Here is a 17,186-nt window from a genome sequence, read left to right as displayed (position 1 = left end):
CACCTCCACCACCCTCATCACCAAAATATTTTTCACCAGGACTGTTAAATCACCTCCTAATTAGTATTCTCTATTTCCACTCTTGTTCCCTTGCTTGCTTTCTTGTGCCACCCAGCAGCCAAAATGATCCTTTTAAAATGTAAATCAGATTATTCCCCTCCTTTGTTCAAATCTACTACACCTTCCCATCACACTCGGTGTGAGTCCCCACATCAGCTGTTCCAAAGCAAGTCTAAGCACATTAGACTCACCTGGGGAGTACTGACAAATCACTATTGATTGGGTACCACCACAAATCAACAAGCTCAGATCTCTGGGGTCAGGACTTAGAATCTGTGAGGTTTTTTTTTAACATAATATTTATTTATTTTATTCATTTATGTGGCTGTGCCAAGTCTTAGTTGTGGCATGCAGGATTTTCAATCTTCATTGCAGTTTGTGGGATCTTTTTCGTTGTGACATGTGGTATCTTTTTTTTTTTTTTTTTAATTTTGGCATGAGGGATCTAGTTCCTGGATCAGGGATCACACCACTCTGCATTGGGAGCCTGCAGTGTTAGCCATTTAGACCACCAGGGAAGTCCCTCTGTGAGATTTTAAAGCTCCCCAGGTGTTTCAGAGGTGAGGGGTTGCAGGTCTTCTCCGGCTACCTCTCCAACCCCATTGTCTACCACCCTCCCCGCTGCACCCGCTTTGACTACCACCTTTGACTTCCTTGTTGCTCCTCAAGCCTGCCGAGGATATCTATGGCTCAAAGCATTTGCAACTGCTGCTGTTCCCTCAGCTGGGTACAATCATAGCCTCACCCCATTCAGATCTCTGCTCAATATCACCTTCTCAAAGAGGTCTTTCCTGACCCTCATCTTGCTCTATACCATTGCCCTCTTTAGTTTTCTTAAAGGAAATCATATTACAACTACTTGTTTGCTGATTTCCCCCCCCTGTCTCACTGCTAGAATGTAAAATCCAGGAGGCCAAGACTTTGCCTCATTTGTTCACTGCTGTTTCAGGTTCGTAGCACAGTTCATAAACCAGTCCCTAGACATTGTAGGGACTTAATAAAGTATTATTGTTTAAAAAAAAATTTTTTTTTTAAACTTATTTTAGTGTGCTTGGGCAATGGCCAAAAGGATGCCACTGCCCAGGATCTGTGGTTGGAAAATCTGGAAATGTGGCTTTGCCTCCTACTGGTTTTTGGTTTGGTTTTGACTTTGGAATTTCCCGACAGTTGTTTGGCCATGGAGCCTGCCAGTCAGCACAGACGGGCCTGATGAGTGGCCGGATGACTTGCTTCAGTGGCCTTCGGGTGGAAAATTCCAACAAATCTCAGGCTCGTTGGGGCGGGGCAAGGGCGGAGAGTCAGCTGAGCCTGAAATCAGCCCAGCTGGGCAGGCTCTGTGAGGCCGGAAGCTGCTGCCCTCGTCTCCGCCATGGTTTTTCCAGAACTTATGCAGGAGTTGCCAGCCCCACCGAGGCTATAGGAAGGACCGGAGAGAAAAAACCTGAAGCTTTAAATCTACTCGTTGCCCAGTTATTTCAAGATTGTGTTCAAAATGCAGAGGAGGTAAAATAGAAGTTAGTTATATTTGTTTGTTCATATTGAGACATTACTGACATAACATTCTATTCTTTCAGGTGTACAAAGTAATGATTTGGCATGTGTAGTATTGCAAAAGATCACCACAGTAAGTCCACTTAACCTGCATTACCACACATGGTTACAAATTTTTTTGTTTCTTGTGATGAAAACTTGCAGCAACTTTAAAATATGTGATACAGTACTGTTAACTGTAATCACCAGGCTGGTCATTAAATCTCTGGAGTTACATGTTTTCTGACTGGAAGTCTGTGCCTTTTTCCCTCCACCCATTTTGCACCCCTCTACCCCCTCAACCACAAATCTGTTCTCTGTATCTATGAGTTCTATTTTTTATTTTTTAAAGTTTCACATATGCATGAGATACATGGTATTTGCTTTGTCTGACTGACTTCTCTTAACATAATGCCCTCAGGGTCCATCCATGTTGTCAAAAATAGCAAGATTTCCTCATTTTTTATGGCTGAGTAATATTCCATTTCGTGTATACATACACACTTTATCCATTTATCCATGGATGAACACTTAGCCCTGTTGTGAATAATGCTGCAGTGAAGGTGAGGGTAAAGATACCTTTTTAAGTTAGTTTTTCTTTTGTGAAAATACCTTCGATTGGAGTACAGTTGCTTTACAATGTTAATTCCTACTGTACAGCAGAGTGAATCAGCTGTCCATATATACACACCCCTCTTTTTTGGATTTAGTTCCCAAATAGGTCACCACAGAGTGTGAATGGAGTTATCTGTTCTCTACGGTAGGTTCTCATTAGTTACCTATTTTATACACATTAGTGTATATATGTCAATCCCAGGCTCGCAATTCCTCCCACCACCACCCCCTTTTCCCTTTTGGTGTCCATACATTTTTTTTCTCTACACCTATATCTCTATTCCTGCTTTGCAAATAAGATTTATACCATTTTTTCTAGATTCCACACACATGCATCAATATACCATATCTGTTTTTCTAACTTCACCCTGTATGACATTCTGTAGGTCCATCCACGTCTCTACAAATGATCCAGTTTCATTCCTTTTTATGGCTGAGTAATATTCCATTATGTATTTAATATTCCACATGTACCACAACTTCTTTTTTTTTTTTTTACCACAACTTCTTTATTCATTCCTTTGTTGATGGACATTTAGGTTGTTTCTATATCCTGGCTATTGTAAATATTGCTGCAATAGACATTGGGGTGCATGTGTCTTTTGAATTATAATTTTCCCTAGTTATATGGCTAGTAATGGGATATGGTAATGGGGTGGGATATGGATCATATGGTAGTTCTGTTTTTAGTTTTTTAAGAAACTTCCATACTGTTCTCTATAGTGGTTGTATTAATTTACATCCCCAGCAATAGTGCAAGAGGGTTTCCTTTTCTCTACACCGTCTCCAGCATTTATTGTCTGTAGACTTTTTGATGATGGGCATTCTGACAGATGTGAGGTGATTTCTCTTTGTGGTCTTGATTTGCATTTCATGAATGATTAGTGATATTGAGCATCTTTTCATGTACCTGTTGGCCATGTGTATGCTTTCTTTTGAGAAATGTCTATTTAGATCATCTTCCCATTTTAAAAATTGGATTATTTGTCTTTTTGCTATTGAATTATATGAGTTCTTTATACATTTTGAATATCAGCCTCTTATCTGATACATAATTTGGAAATATTTTCTCCCACTTGGTAGCTTACCTTTTCATTTTGTTGATGATTTCTTTTACTGTGTGACTTTGTTGTTTGATGTGGTCTTATTGTTTATTTTTGCTTTTGTTGCCTTTACTTTTAGTGTCAAATCCAAAAAATCATTGCCAGGACTGATGTCAAGGAACTTAAAGCCTGTTTCCTTGCAAGAGTTTTATGGTTTCAGGTCTTATGTACAAGTTTAATTCATTTTGAGTTAATTTTTATGCATAGTGGTCTAGTAGCATGTGGCTCTCCAGTTCCTCCATAACAGTTTATTGAAGAGAAAGCCCTTTTCCTACTACATTCTTGAGACTTTTGTTATAAATTAATTTACCATGTGTGTATGGGTTGATTTCTTGCTTTCTGTTCTATTCCATTAATCTATGTGTCTGTTTTTATGCCAGTATCATACTGTGTTGATTATTATAGCTTTGTAATATATTTTAAAGTCAGGAAATGTGATTTTTGAAGTTTTGTCATTCTTTCTCAAGATTACTTTGGCTATTTGAGGTCTTTTGTGATTTTATATGAATTGTAGGATTGTTTTATTTCTGTGGAAAAATGCCATTGGAATTTTGATAGAAATTGCATTGATTCTATAAATTTCTTTGATAATATGGATATTTAAATAATACTAATTATTCCAAGCCATGAGCATGGAATATCTTACAATTTATTTGTTTCTTCTTCAGTTCTTTTAATCAATGTCTATACTTTTCAGTGTATAGTCTTTTATCTCCTTGGTTAAATTTATTTGTAGATACTCTGTTCTTTTTGATGCAGTTGTAAATGGGATTGTTTTCTTAATCTCTCTGATAGTTCATTATTGGTGTATTGACACACAGCTGATTTTTTAAAACTTTTAATTTTGCATTGGGTATAGCCAACTAACAAAGAATGTTGTGATAGTTTCAAGTGAACAGTGAAGGGATTCAGCCATACATGTACATGATACAGGGATTTGTTCTCCCGCAAACTCTCCTCCCAGCCAGGCTGCCACATAACGTTGAGCAGACTGCCATGTGCTAAACAGTAGATCCTTGTTGGTGACACACAACTAATTTTTGTGTGTTGATTTTGTATCTGGCAGCTTTACCAAATTTGCTTATTTTCACAGCTTTCTAATGGAGTATTTTGAGTTTTCCATACATAATATCATGCCATCTGCAAATGGAGACAGTTTTCCTTTTTTCCTTTCTGATTCTGATGTCCTTTATTTCTTTTTATTGACAAATTTATATGGCTAGGACTTCCAATACTGTGTTGGATAAAAGTGGTGGGAGTGGGCATCTTATCTTATTTCTGATCTTACAGAGGTAAAGGTTTTAGCTTTTCGCTATCGAGTATATTGTTAGCTGTGGACTTGTCATATGTGGCCTTTATTATGTTGAAGTACATTTCATTTATATTTACTTTATTGAGAGGTTTTTAACCATCCATGGATGTTGAATTTTGTCACATGCTTTTCCTGTGTCTATTGAGATGATTATATAGTTTTTGTTCTTCAGTTTGTTAATGTGGTATATCACATTGATTTATATGAGAATATTGAACCATCCTTTCATCCCTGAGGTAAATCCTTCTTCACCGTGGTATATGAAACTGTTGACTTTAAAAAGTCACAACCTAAAAGTTGAGAGTTTTATTTGGTGGGAAATTCTGGGAATTCAGGCCCAGGAGACAGCATGTCAAGTAACCCTGAGAGAACTGCTCCAAGGAGGCAGGGGAAGAAGTCAGGTTATATATAAGTTTGTCACAAAGAGCAGATAGTCTGAACCTCAAAAGGTTATTGTTAATTAAGGAAAACCAGATATCACAAGTTAAGGAATTTAGTGCTTTCTATGTATGGGAAGGTACAAGAGTCTGGGCTCTCTGAAATCATTCCTTTCATATATATCTCAGCTATATGGCCCCAGTGTCCTGCCGTATCCCCTCCATGCTTCATAGGGAGTGGCTGCAGCCTGATGGCTATGGTTAGCAGGTATTACTCTCTTTATTGGGTGCCCTCTGGGGCATTTACATTTGGATGGCCAGAATCAGTGATGGCTGTGACATCCTTGCTTATGGATATGGCAGGAAATATGACATTTCTCAATCCCTTCAATGTATCATTGAATTCAGGTTGCTGATATTTTGTTAAGGATTTTTACATCTGTGTTCATCAGTGATATTGGCCAGTAATTTTCTTTTTTTGTGATCTTTGGATTTGGCATCAGGGTAATGCTGGCCTTGTAGAATGACTTCACAAGTTTCCTTCCTTTTGCAATTTTTGGAAATAGTTTAAGATGAATAAGTATTAATTCTTCTTTGAATGTTTGATAGAATTCACCTGTGAAGCCATCTGTACTAGGCTTTTGTCTGCAGGTTTTTGATGACTGATTGAATCTCCTTAATAGTAGTCAGTCTGTTCAGATTTTCTGTTTCTTCATGGTTCAGTCTTTGTAGTTTGTATATTTCCAGAAATTTATCCATTCCTTCTAAGGTGCCTAATTTTTTGGTATGTAATTTCTCATAGTGGTTCTTATGATCCTTTGTATTACTGTGGTACTGGTTGTAATGTTTCTTTTTTTTACTTCTCTTTTTATTTATATGCATTTTCTTTCTTTTGTCTTGGTAAGGCCAGATTAAGATTTGTCTATGTTATCTTTAAAAAAAAAAAGCTCTTCGTTTCTTTGATCTTTTATACTATTTTTTAATCTCTATTTTATTGATTTCTGCTCTGGCTTTTGTTATTTCCTTCTACTAACTTTAGGCTTAGTTTGTTTTTCTTTTTCTGGTTGCTTGGGGTGTAAAGTTGTTGTTTTTATTTTAGATCTCTCCTCAGATTAGGGAAGTTTCCAGCCATTAATTGTTTCAGTAAGTTTTCTGCCCCTTTCTTTGGCTCCTTCTTGGATCACTAGTGCAATTATTTGTTTGCTTGGTATTGTCCCGTAAGTCCTTTAAGCTATCTTCATGCTTTTTCTTTTTGCTCCTCTAATTGGGTGAATTCCATTGCCCTGTCTTAAAAGTTTACTGATCCTTTTCTCATTTCAGCTTGTCTGCTATTGAACCTCCCTATTGAAGTTTACAGTTCAGTTATTGTAATCTTTAATTCTATGTGTCTGTTTGGTACTTTTAAATATTTTCTCTTTTTTGAAATTCTTATTTTATTCATGCATTACTTTCCTGATCTCAGCAATCTTTGTGATCTTTATCTTAAGCTCCATCAACTAAATCTTCATTAACTTTTTTTGTTGTTGTTGATGTTTTGTCTTATTCTCTCGTTTGTAATATATTCCTTTGTTTCTTCATTTTTCTTGATTCTCTGTGCTGGTTTCTATCATTAGATAAAACAACCACTTCTCCCAGTTTTGAAGTAGTGGTATTAGGTAGGAAATGAATCTTACTGTTCAAGCCGGTCTGAGCTCTTGGTTCTCTCTCAAACCTTTGTGATTGCCAAGCAGGCTCTTTTGTTTTTAACAGCTCCCAGTAGTTAAGGGTGCTCCAAGGCCTGTCAGTGCCCTGATTGGGAGAATCTCAGTCAACAAGTGACTTCAGGCTGATTGGAAGGTTGAACCTCAGGTTGCAGCTTTTAAAGAATGAAAATATATCTCTTTCAGGGGAAGACAGGGAGATGGGTGTTTCTGTCTGCTTTCTCTGTGCTGAGCCCTGGGATGATAACCAGTTCAGAACTGGTCTCTTGTTTGCTACCATCCTGTTGAGCCCATGAATGTAAGCCCCACTGGACATCAGAGCCAGGTATGAAGGGATATGTCCTCTGGCTACACACTAGCAAACATATCTTATGATAGTGTTGTAAGGCACAAATGAGTATGTGTTGTGTATTGTATACCACATTTATTTGTAAAATTATTTCTGTGCTGTTTAACATCCAAGTGAAGAGACAATTTGAATCTGATGAAAGTGGTCATTAGTGGACATAGAGAGAAAGGCAAGTTGTAAGAATGATCAGGAGTTGGCAGTAGAAAAGATATGGCAAAAAATAAACTGAGAAATGAAAAGGGCTATCGTGAAGACTGGTGAGGGAAGTGATTATTTTTGGAGGACAGTGTTTTGGTTTTGTGCTTTTGGCTGCACAGTGCACCTTTGGGATCTTTCCTGAGCAGGGATCACGCCCGGGCCCTCGCAGTGAAAGCACCAAGTTCTAACCACTGGACCACCAGGGAATTACCTTGGAGCGCAGTTTTTGCTCATGAATCTAGAGGGTGGGTAAGACTTTTGTTCTCTCTCCTTTTAATTTATCTCTGTCCCTCCTACTCACTTCTATATACGATTTTCCTGCAAGCATCTATAGGCATGTAGCCCTAAACAGAGGATAGTGATAAATGAGGACAGTCATTCATTCCTTCAACAAGTGATTTTCACTTAGCATCTATTCTAATCCAGGCACTGGACTACAATAAAAGATGAATGTTTCCACAAAGAAGAAACAGTTCTTTGTTCCAGGGATGGTAGAGTCCAGCAAGGGGACAGACAATAGGCCATAACAACAGTTTGTTGCTAAGATAAGAGTAAATAGGGGACTAGGGGAACCACAAGGGTAAACAGAGGAACCACTAGGGGAGCTCTCCCAGAGTTGGGGCAGGGGTGCTCAAGGAAAGCATCTCTGAGGTGATGTTTGAAGGAAGAATTGGCCAAATCAAGGAGGAGGAAGAGGAAGGGAAGGGTGTACCAGGCAGAGAAGCAACAGATCGAGCATCAGCAGAATAGCAAAGCTCACCATAGATGGAGTGTGGACAGTAAAGGAACTTTTTGGGAGATTTGCAGAATTTGGGGGTAGATTTGGCATGTTCCAAATGTATTGGTGTAAGTGGTGCCTAGAGACTGAAGAGCACCTAAGGATCCTTGTTGAACCATTTCCTGGATATAGAAACCTGTCTGGCAAGAGGCACAGGTTAAGAGTCAAGGTTTCGCAGTTGATTGGTTTCCTGTGGTAAATCCCTCTCTCATCATTTTATAACTTGGAATGAACCTACTACAAGGCAAGAAAAGAATTCTCAAAGACTTGGTCTGTGTATTGTGACAGATTGTAGAAACTCAAGAAAATGTTTCTATCTGTTCCAAATAGTTGGATATGTTGCTTATGACTTCTACAAAACAAGAAATGAAGACTAGGCAGTGTGAAGCAATGGGAAGGTGGCCACATCTTGGCAGTCTTATTTTCAGAAGACTGTCTGGTTTTCTTTATTGAACCAGGAAAAACAAGCTTCAAGGCAGGGCAGTTGAATCTCAAGAGCTCCTGTCCTTGAACTGCAGACTTAAAGTGAGGATAAATACTGGCCAAGATGTAGCAAGTAAGGATGTATTGTAGTGACTCACATTTTGTCATTTAAGAATGTTAACCGAACAATTTTTTTTTTATTGTCTAAATATACAGAATTCAAGGAACAGGCTAAATTACCTTCTTTGATCACTTTAGCAATTATAAATCACTGATTAAATGTTTGAGATATTTTTATTATTTACAGAAGGCTGATAACTTTTAATTTGCATAATATTTCATGATAGTTCATTAAAAATGATGAACAGTGTAGAAAGCAATATTATCATTTAAATTACTTAAGAGATAAAGCCATTTACCTCTCCCTAGCCTTGTGTTTTATTAGAATACTTTTGATGGTAAAATAGCATCTTCTTTGTCTGTGTGTATTTGTATGTTTTCCAAAGATAAGATGAGGAACAGGAATAAATAATCCTAAATTCTTTATCCCTTGGTGGCCAGTTATCCTGGTGTGATGGGCTTTAGCGCCTGTCTGGCCTAGAATTCCAGCCCTACAACTGGAACTATACAGCTTTGAACAGGTTATCTAAACTCTCTGAATATCAGTTTGCTCACCTGTGATATAGGTATCTCAGTAATATTTTTCTCAGAAGATTGCATTGAGATTAATTTGCAACATTAGATTGCAACATTAATTTAACCCATTCATGCTAATACTAGGCACATACCAAAGGCTCAGTAGATGTTGGCAGTTGCTAGCTTTTAGAATGGTGGAGCTAAGTGTTTCAGTTGAGATTTTTACGAAAACTATGGCTGTTTTCTCAGGCCCAAAGAAAAGCTTATACACAGGACATTTTGCATGTATTTTCAGGAGTCTCACCAACCCCTTGAGGTTCTTGCATAATTAAGAGCAGATGAGAGGGGCTGAGATTCTGTGTACAAGGGGAGGGTTTGGCTAGATAAGCACAAGCCTGTTTTTTTAAAATTAATTAATTTTAATTAGAAGTTAATTACAGTATTGTGGTGGTTTTTGCCGTACATTCACATGAATCAGCCATGGGTGTACATGGGTCCTGAACCCCCTCCCACCTCCCTCCCCACCCCATCCACAGGTTTGTCCCAGTGCACAGGCTTTGAGTGCCCTGTTTCACACATTGAACTTGGGCAAGTCATCTATTACACATATGGTAATATACATGTTTCAGTGCTATTCTCTCAAATCATCCCACCTTGCCTTCTCCCACAGAGTCCAAAAGTCTGTTCTTTATATCTGTGTCTCTTTTGCTGTCTCACATATAGGATCATCGTTACCATCTTTCTGAATTCCATATATATGTGTTAATATACTGTATTGGTATTTTTCTTTCTGACTTACTTCACTGTATAATAGGCTCCAGTTTCATCCACCTCATTGGAACTGACTCAAATGCATTATTTTTAATAGCTGAGTACTATTCCATTGTGTATATGTACTTTCTTATCTTAGTTTCTTATCTATTCGTCTGCCAGTGGACATGTAGTTTGCTTCCATGTCCTGGCTATTGTAAACAGTGTTGCAATGAACATTGAGGTACATGTGTCTCTTTCAATTCTGGTTTCCTCAGTGTGTATGCCCAGAAGCCAGATTGCTGGGTCGTATGGTAGTTCTATTTCCAGTTTTTAAAGGAATCTCCACACTGTTCTCCATAGTGGCTGTTCTAGTTTGCATTTCCACCGACAGTGTAAGGGGGTCCCCTTTTCTCTGCACCCTCTCCAGCATTTATTGTTTGTAGACTTTTTGATAGCAGTCATTCCGACCGGCGACAAGCGTGTTATATGGGGCTTCCCTGATGGAGTGGTAAAGAATCTGCCTGCAATGAAGGAGACGTAAGAGACATGGATCAGGGAGATCCTCTGGAGGAGGAAATTGCCACCCACCCCAGTATTCTTGCCTGGAGAATCACATGGATGTAGGAGGCTGGCAGGCTACAGTCCACAGGGTTGCAAAGAGCCAGACACGACTGAAGCAATTTAGCACACATGCAATACATGTTGTTGTTCAGTCGCTAAGTTGTGTCGGACTCTTTGAGACCCCATGAACTGCAGCACACCAGGCCTCCCTGTCCTTCACTATCTCCCAGAGTTTGCTCAAACTCAAGTCCATTGAGTCAGTGATGCCATCCAACCATCTCATCCTCTGACGTCCCCTTCTCATCTTGCCCTCAATCTTTCCGAGCATCAGGGTCTTTTCCAATGAGTCAGCTCTTTGCATCACGTGTCCAAAGTATTAGAGCTTCAGCATCAGTCCTTCCAATAAATATTCAGGGTTGATTTCCTTTAGGATTTACTGGTGTGATCTCCTTGCAGTCCAAGGGACTCTCAAGAGTCTTCTCCAACACCACAGTTTGAAAGCATCAATTCTTCGGTGCTCAGCTTTCTTCACTGTCCAACTCTCACATCCATACATGACTACTGGAAAAACCATAGCTTTGACTATACGGACTTTTGTCAACAAAGTGATGTCTCTGCTTTTTAATACAGTGTCTAGGTTTGTCATAGCTATTCTTCCAAAGAACAAGCATCTTTTAATTTTGCAGCTACAGTCGCCATCTGCATTGAGTTTGAAACTGTACAAGAAAATGAAATCTGACACTGTTTCCACGTTTTCCCCATCTATTTGCTACGAAGTGATAGGACCAGATGCCATGATCTTTGTTTTTTTTTTTTTTTTGATCTTTGTTTTTTGAATGTTGAGTTTTAAGCCAGTTTTTTCACTCTCCTCTTTCACCTTCATCAAGAGGCTTTTTAGATCCTCTTCACTTTCTGCCATTAAAGTGGTATTATATGCATATGTCAAGTTGTTGATATTTCCCCCAGCAATCTTGATTCCAACTCATCCAGCCCAGCATTTTGCATGATGCACTCTGCATATAAGTTACATAAAGAGGGTGACAATACAGCCTTGACATACTCCTTTCCCAGTTTTGAACCAGTCTGTTATTCCATGTCTAGTTCTCTTGCTTCTTGTCCTGCATACAGGTTTCTCAGGAGGCAGGTAATGTGGTCTGGTATTCCCATCTCATTAAGAATATTACACAGTTTGTTGTGATCCACACAGTCAAAGGCTTTAGCGTAGTCAATGAAACAGAAGTAGGTGTTTTGGGGAATTCCCTTGCTTTTTCTATGATCCAGTGTATGTTGGTAATTTGATCTCTGGTTCCTCTGCCTTTCCTAAATCTCGCTTGAACATCTGGATGTTCTCAGTTTACATACTGCTGATGTAAGGCCTAGCTTGAAGGATTTTGAGCATAATCTTGCTGACATTTGAAATGAGTGCAATTGTACAGTAATCTGTACATTCTTTGCATTGCCTTTCTTTGGGATTGGAATGAAAACTGACTGATTCCAGTCCTGTGGTCACTGCTGAGTTTTCCAAATTTGCTGGCATATTGAGTGCAGCACTTTCACAGCATCATCTTTTAGGATTTGAAATAGCTCAGCTGCAATTCCATCACCTCCACTAGCTTTGTTCGTAGTAGTGCTTCCTAAGACCCACCTGCTATATATGAAAAGTTGGTAAATTTGATCTTGGGAAGATATGGAATTCTCTTCTGTTTACATCTATTTTCCCACTGAAGTAAGAGGCAAAGCCATTGGTTGAGAATGAAGAGGGCAGGAAATGTTTGAGGCCTAAGGAGAGAAAAGGGACTAATTGGAAGAGTGAGAGAGTGAATTGCATAGGGAATGTATGGCATGATTGCCAGGCAGCATCGCACCCACCTGAGGTTTGTGATCACAATTTCACAGTGAGATCAGATAACTGTTGAGCACAAATGCAAATTAGGGGGATCAAGGAGGGAGAATTCCCTGGTGACCCAGTAGTTAGGACTGTAGGCTTTCGCTGCTGAGCCCATGGGTTCATCATTCCCTTTTTGGGAAACTAAGACCGGGGGGAAAAAGATGGATGAGAATAACCAGCTTTGGGTATTTCCAGATGAGGGAATTGTGGTGTCTGATCCTATTTCTCATGTGACTTTCCTTACCAATTGTTACAGACTTTGATGGAGAATCCTGGGCCATGTGGTGGCATGCAGACCTCCTGTTCCTGGGAAGTGATAGGAGCTCCCTCCTGGGAGGGGCAGGAGTGCCCTCCCTTGCCTCCACCTCCCCATCAGGACCTGGAAGAATCAGAATCTGTCTTCCATTGCCCTGAGGGTAGGAGGTCCCCTTCAGAGCTGGTCAGGGAGAGAATCTATTCTAGAATAGATGTTCTTACCTCTTCCGCCTATTACTGTGTCAGGTGGCTGTATTACTTATGCTTCAGTTCAGTCGCTCAGTCGTGTCCGACTCTTTGCCACCCCATGAATCGCAGCACGCCAGGCCTCCCTGTCCATCACCAACTCCTGGAGTTTACTCAAACTCATGCCCATAGAGTCGGTGATGCCATCCAGCCATCTCATCCTCTGTTGTCCCCTTCTCCTCCTGCCCCCAATCCCTCCCCAAATCACGGTCTTTTCCAATGAGTCAACTCTTCGCATGAGGTGGCCAAAGTACTGGAGTTTCAGCTTCAGCATCAGTCCTTCCAATGAACACCCAGGACTGATCTCCTTTAGGAGGGACTGGTTGGATCTCCTTGCAGTCCCAGGGACTCTCAAGAGTTTTCTCCAACACCATAGTTCAAAAGCATCAATTTTTCGGTGCTCAGCTTTCCTCATAGTCCAACTCTCACATCCATACATGACCAATGGAAAAACCATAGCCTTGACCAGATGGACCTTTGTTGGCAAAGTAATGTCTCTGCTTTTTAATATGCTGTCTAGGTTGGTCATAACTTTCCTTCCAAGGAGTAAGCGTCTTTTAATTTCATGGCTGCAGTCACCATATGCAGTGACTTTAGAGCCCCCAAAAATAAAGTCTGACACTGTTTCCACTGTCTCCCCATTTATTTCCCATGAAGTGATGGGACCAGATGCCATGATCTTGGTTTTCTGAATGTTGAGCTTTAAGCCAACTTTTTCACTCTCCTCTTTCACTTTCTTCAAGAGGCTTTTTAGTTCTTCTTCACTTTCTGCCATAAGGGTGGTGTCATCTGCATATCTGAGGTTATTGATATTTCTCCCAGCAATCTTGATTCCAGCTTGTGCTTCCTCCAGCCCAGCGTTTCTCGTGATGTACTCTGCATATAAGTTAAATAATCAGGGTGACAATATACAGCCTTGACGTACTCCTTTTCCTATTTGGAACCAGTCTGTTGTTCCATGTACTTATGCTAACTCCATCTTGTTGTTGAGTCACTAAGTCACATCCAACTCTTTTGTGACCCCATGGACTGTAGCCTGCCAGGCTCTTCTGTCCATGGAATTTTCCAGACAAGGATACTGGAGGGGTTGCTGTTTCCTTCTCCAAGGGATCTTCCCAAACCAGGGATTAAACTCACATCTGCTGCATTTGGCAGGCAGATTCTTTACCACTGAGCTATCAGGGAAGCCCATTAACTCCATCTTAGAGTGTTCTTTTGGATTATCAAAGTATTCTGTGTCAATCAAATTATCTAGGAAGTTAATAAGCCATTTTCCAAGGAAAAGGTACATAGTGCATAAAAAGGCATGTTCATACTGAATTTCCATTATTTATAGGGGGTAAATATATGCCCTATTTCACTTGACTTAAGGGGTAGGAAAATAAAAACAAATGAAGTTAAGGGTGTAACTTTCCTTGCTCTTTTGCCAAAGTGTACTCAGTCAATTTCTCTACCAGTTTGACTCCACTGGTAGCATTTTATTTTCTCTATTGACTTGTTTCTGTTAAGGCCTTGAGAATAGGAGTTACAAGCAGTTTCTTTTTTTTTTTTTTCCCATTTACTTTTTTTATTAGTTGGAGGCTAATTACTTTACAATGTTGTAGTAGTTTTTGTCATACATTGACATGAATCAGCCATGGATTTACATGTATTCCCCATCCCGATCCCCCCTCCCACCTCCCTCTCTACCCGATTCCTCTGGGTCTTCCCAGTGCACCAGGCCCGAGCACTTGTCTCATGCATCCAACCTGGGCTGGTGATCTGTTTCACCCTAGATAATATACATGTTTCGATGCTGTTCTCTAGAAACATCCCACCCTCGCCTTCTCCCACAGAGTCCAAAAGTCTGTTCTGTACATCTGTGTCTCTTTTTCTGTTTTGCATATAGGGTTATCGTTAACCATCTTTCTAAATTCCATATATATGCGTTAGTATACTGTATTGGTCTTTGTCTTTCTGGCTTACTTCACTCTGTATAATGGGCTCCAGTTTCATCCATCTCATTAGAACTGATTCAAATGAATTCTTTTTAATGGCTGAGTAATATTCCATGGTGTATATGTACCACAGCTTGTTATACATTCGTCTTACAAGCAGTTTCTTTACCCTTCCTGCTTGGATTTGCACTGTGGTGAAACATGACCAGGGAAGCCAGAGAACAGAAGGGAAGCCAGCAGTTTGTGCCTCTCCTGCGTCCACAGGGCCTTGGCTTTTTCTTTCAAGATTGAGTTCCAGGATTACTGCTCTTTCCCTTGCTCTTATGTACAGCCCTTTGTCTCTCAAGCAAAAGCTATTTACCAGCTGGTGTGGAGGTCCAGGGCACACCCTACTGAGGCAGGCAGTGAAGAGTGTGTGTGTCTCTGCTCATCAATGGAAAGGCAGTGTGAGATGAGAGTGGGCAGACAGACCTCCAAAGTCAGCTGGACCTGGGCTGGAGTACTGATGTATTGCAAATTACAATAGTTTTTCTAAGTCTTATATCTAATTCTTCCTCCTCCTTCTCCTCCTCTTTCTTCTTATCTTTTTTTTTTTTTTTGGCCATGGCCTGAGGCATGTGGGATCTTTGTTCCCCAGTCAGGGATCGAACCTGTATACCCTGCATCGTAAGTGCAGAGTCTTAACCACTGGACCACCAGGGATGTCCCTCTTTATTTTTTTCTAAGGTGTTCCATCACCTATAACATAAGCAGAGAAATCAAACTGGCTTCAACCATAAGGATTTGATGGACTTGTGAAACAGGAAATCTTAGGCAAAATGACTTCTGAGTGACCTCATTCCAAGGCCCTTGCTCCCTGTGTATTTCTTTAGCTCTTCACCCCTGAGTGGACTGACTTCATTCCCAGGCTGGCAGGAGCTCTGGGCCTTTCATCACACAGAAGAGTCTTTGAGGAATGTCCAGAATGTCTTCTAGAAGATTGGGCAGAGCTTTAGCAGAAGCCCCAGGAAGTCTGTCCATGGTCTCAGTGGGTCAAAGGACAATTTTCCAACCTCTGGAAAGGAGGATGGGATTGCTTTTAGACAGCTAAGACTCACCCTAGGACCTGGGGATGGTGTCAGCCTTCTCCAAGGCTGTGTAGGGGAAGAAAAAATCCAGAGAAAGAAATTGAGAATTTTGTTAGGAGGGATGAAGGAAGGAATGGATGCGGGGCAGCCAACCAGCAGTCCAGTCTACCAGGGGCTGATGTACTGCTCTCTCCCAGGGCTTATGCTTACTGAACCAGCAAGCTCCCTTCTCTGTTTGGTTCCAGGTTAAAATTGTTTGGCCACTGGGCCCCAGAGGTCTCATTTATGTCCCCCATAAGCATTTTCCTGAAGTTGACTTTCTGGGAACACTATCTATACTAGAATCTTAGATACTCCATTTGTTACTCAGTCTTTTTTTTTTCCCCCCTATTGTTTATTCACTCATTTATTTATTTATTTGGCTGTCGTGGGTCTTTGCTGTGGCATGCAGACTCTTAGTTGTGGCATGTGGGATCTAGTTCCCTGACCAGGGATCACACCTGGGCCCCTTGCCTTGGAGCCTGCAGTCCCAGCCACTGGACACCAGGGAAGTCCCTGTCACTCAGTCTTTCTTGGTGCTTTCTGGTGGCCCGGCTTTTCTGAGCAGGATTTGTCTTGTGTTTTTTTTTTTAAATTCATGAATCCTCTCCCTGGCACTAACCATCCAGGGCTTCGTGGCTCCCATTCAAGATTCCTGTGCTCTGCCCAGTGAGTCACCTTTCCTAGGAACTCATCCTCTTGTCTTGTTACTGACTTTGGCATCAACTTTTGGAAAGTCTAAAACCCAACCATGTTTGATGATGCCCCATCCATGACATCAAATTCTTTTCCAGTCCCATTTTAGTTTCATCATCATCGCCCAGGAGCTTGAACTGAGTAGGGGAGATGGTGTGAGGGCAGAAGCAGATTGCTGCTGGAAGGAGCCACAGGTAGGATTTTTTTTTTTCATTTATTTTTATTAGTTGGGGATTTTTTTAATGTGACCAGAAAGGTTCCACTGGAGGGACGCCTTCCCAGCCAGAGCCTGGAAGCCGCGGCTCCACAGCCCCATGTACGACATGAAGACCAGGTCTGCTCCTTCTGTCCAGGGGAGTTGCTGCCACTGAGGAAAGGGAAAGCGTTGGGTCCCTGGAATCACGTCCTCACCAGCAAATAATTGCAGAAAATCTTAAAGCATTTTCCCAGTTTTCCAGAAATACAAATTAAAAACTGACTTACTGCCAGGCTGTTTTGCACTCCTGTTAACAACTGTACATCACAATCTGTCAAACTCCCTCCCTCCAGGAAGAAATATGTGTAATTGTGACTACAGAGGGTGAAGCAGGCTCTTTTCCTATATTCTAATACATTTTTTTTTTTTTTGGTCCCTTGGAAAGAAAAATGGCACTAACTTTGTGA

At 40.6% G+C, this 17,186-nt stretch overlaps 1 protein-coding gene and 1 non-coding gene across 5 annotated transcripts in view; one reads left to right on the top strand and one right to left on the bottom strand.

Moving 5' to 3' along the window:
- The first annotated feature begins 1,408 nt into the window (after positions 1-1,408).
- LOC122685281 overlaps positions 1,409-17,186 on the top strand; it is a 374,369-nt gene continuing 358,591 nt past the window's right edge. For all 4 annotated transcript variants that reach the window (XR_006338326.1, XR_006338325.1, XM_043889886.1 and 1 more), the window contains exon 1: positions 1,409-1,563. Coding sequence is in view for 2 of the 4 variants with exons in the window: in XM_043889886.1 (XP_043745821.1) it covers positions 1,553-1,563 (11 nt within the window). In the remaining 2 variants the exon portion in view is untranslated. The remainder of the gene's footprint in view (positions 1,564-17,186) is intronic.
- On the bottom strand, positions 15,351-15,423 carry TRNAV-UAC. Its single transcript has one exon. It is a non-coding gene; the product is annotated as a tRNA-Val (tRNA).

This window comes from Cervus elaphus, chromosome 28 (assembly GCF_910594005.1).
Source record: "Cervus elaphus chromosome 28, mCerEla1.1, whole genome shotgun sequence".
In the NCBI taxonomy this organism is placed as follows: domain Eukaryota; kingdom Metazoa; phylum Chordata; class Mammalia; order Artiodactyla; family Cervidae; genus Cervus; species Cervus elaphus.
The sequence above is the reverse complement of the archived record's forward strand: the minus strand, read 5'-3'. Positions and strand labels throughout refer to the sequence as shown.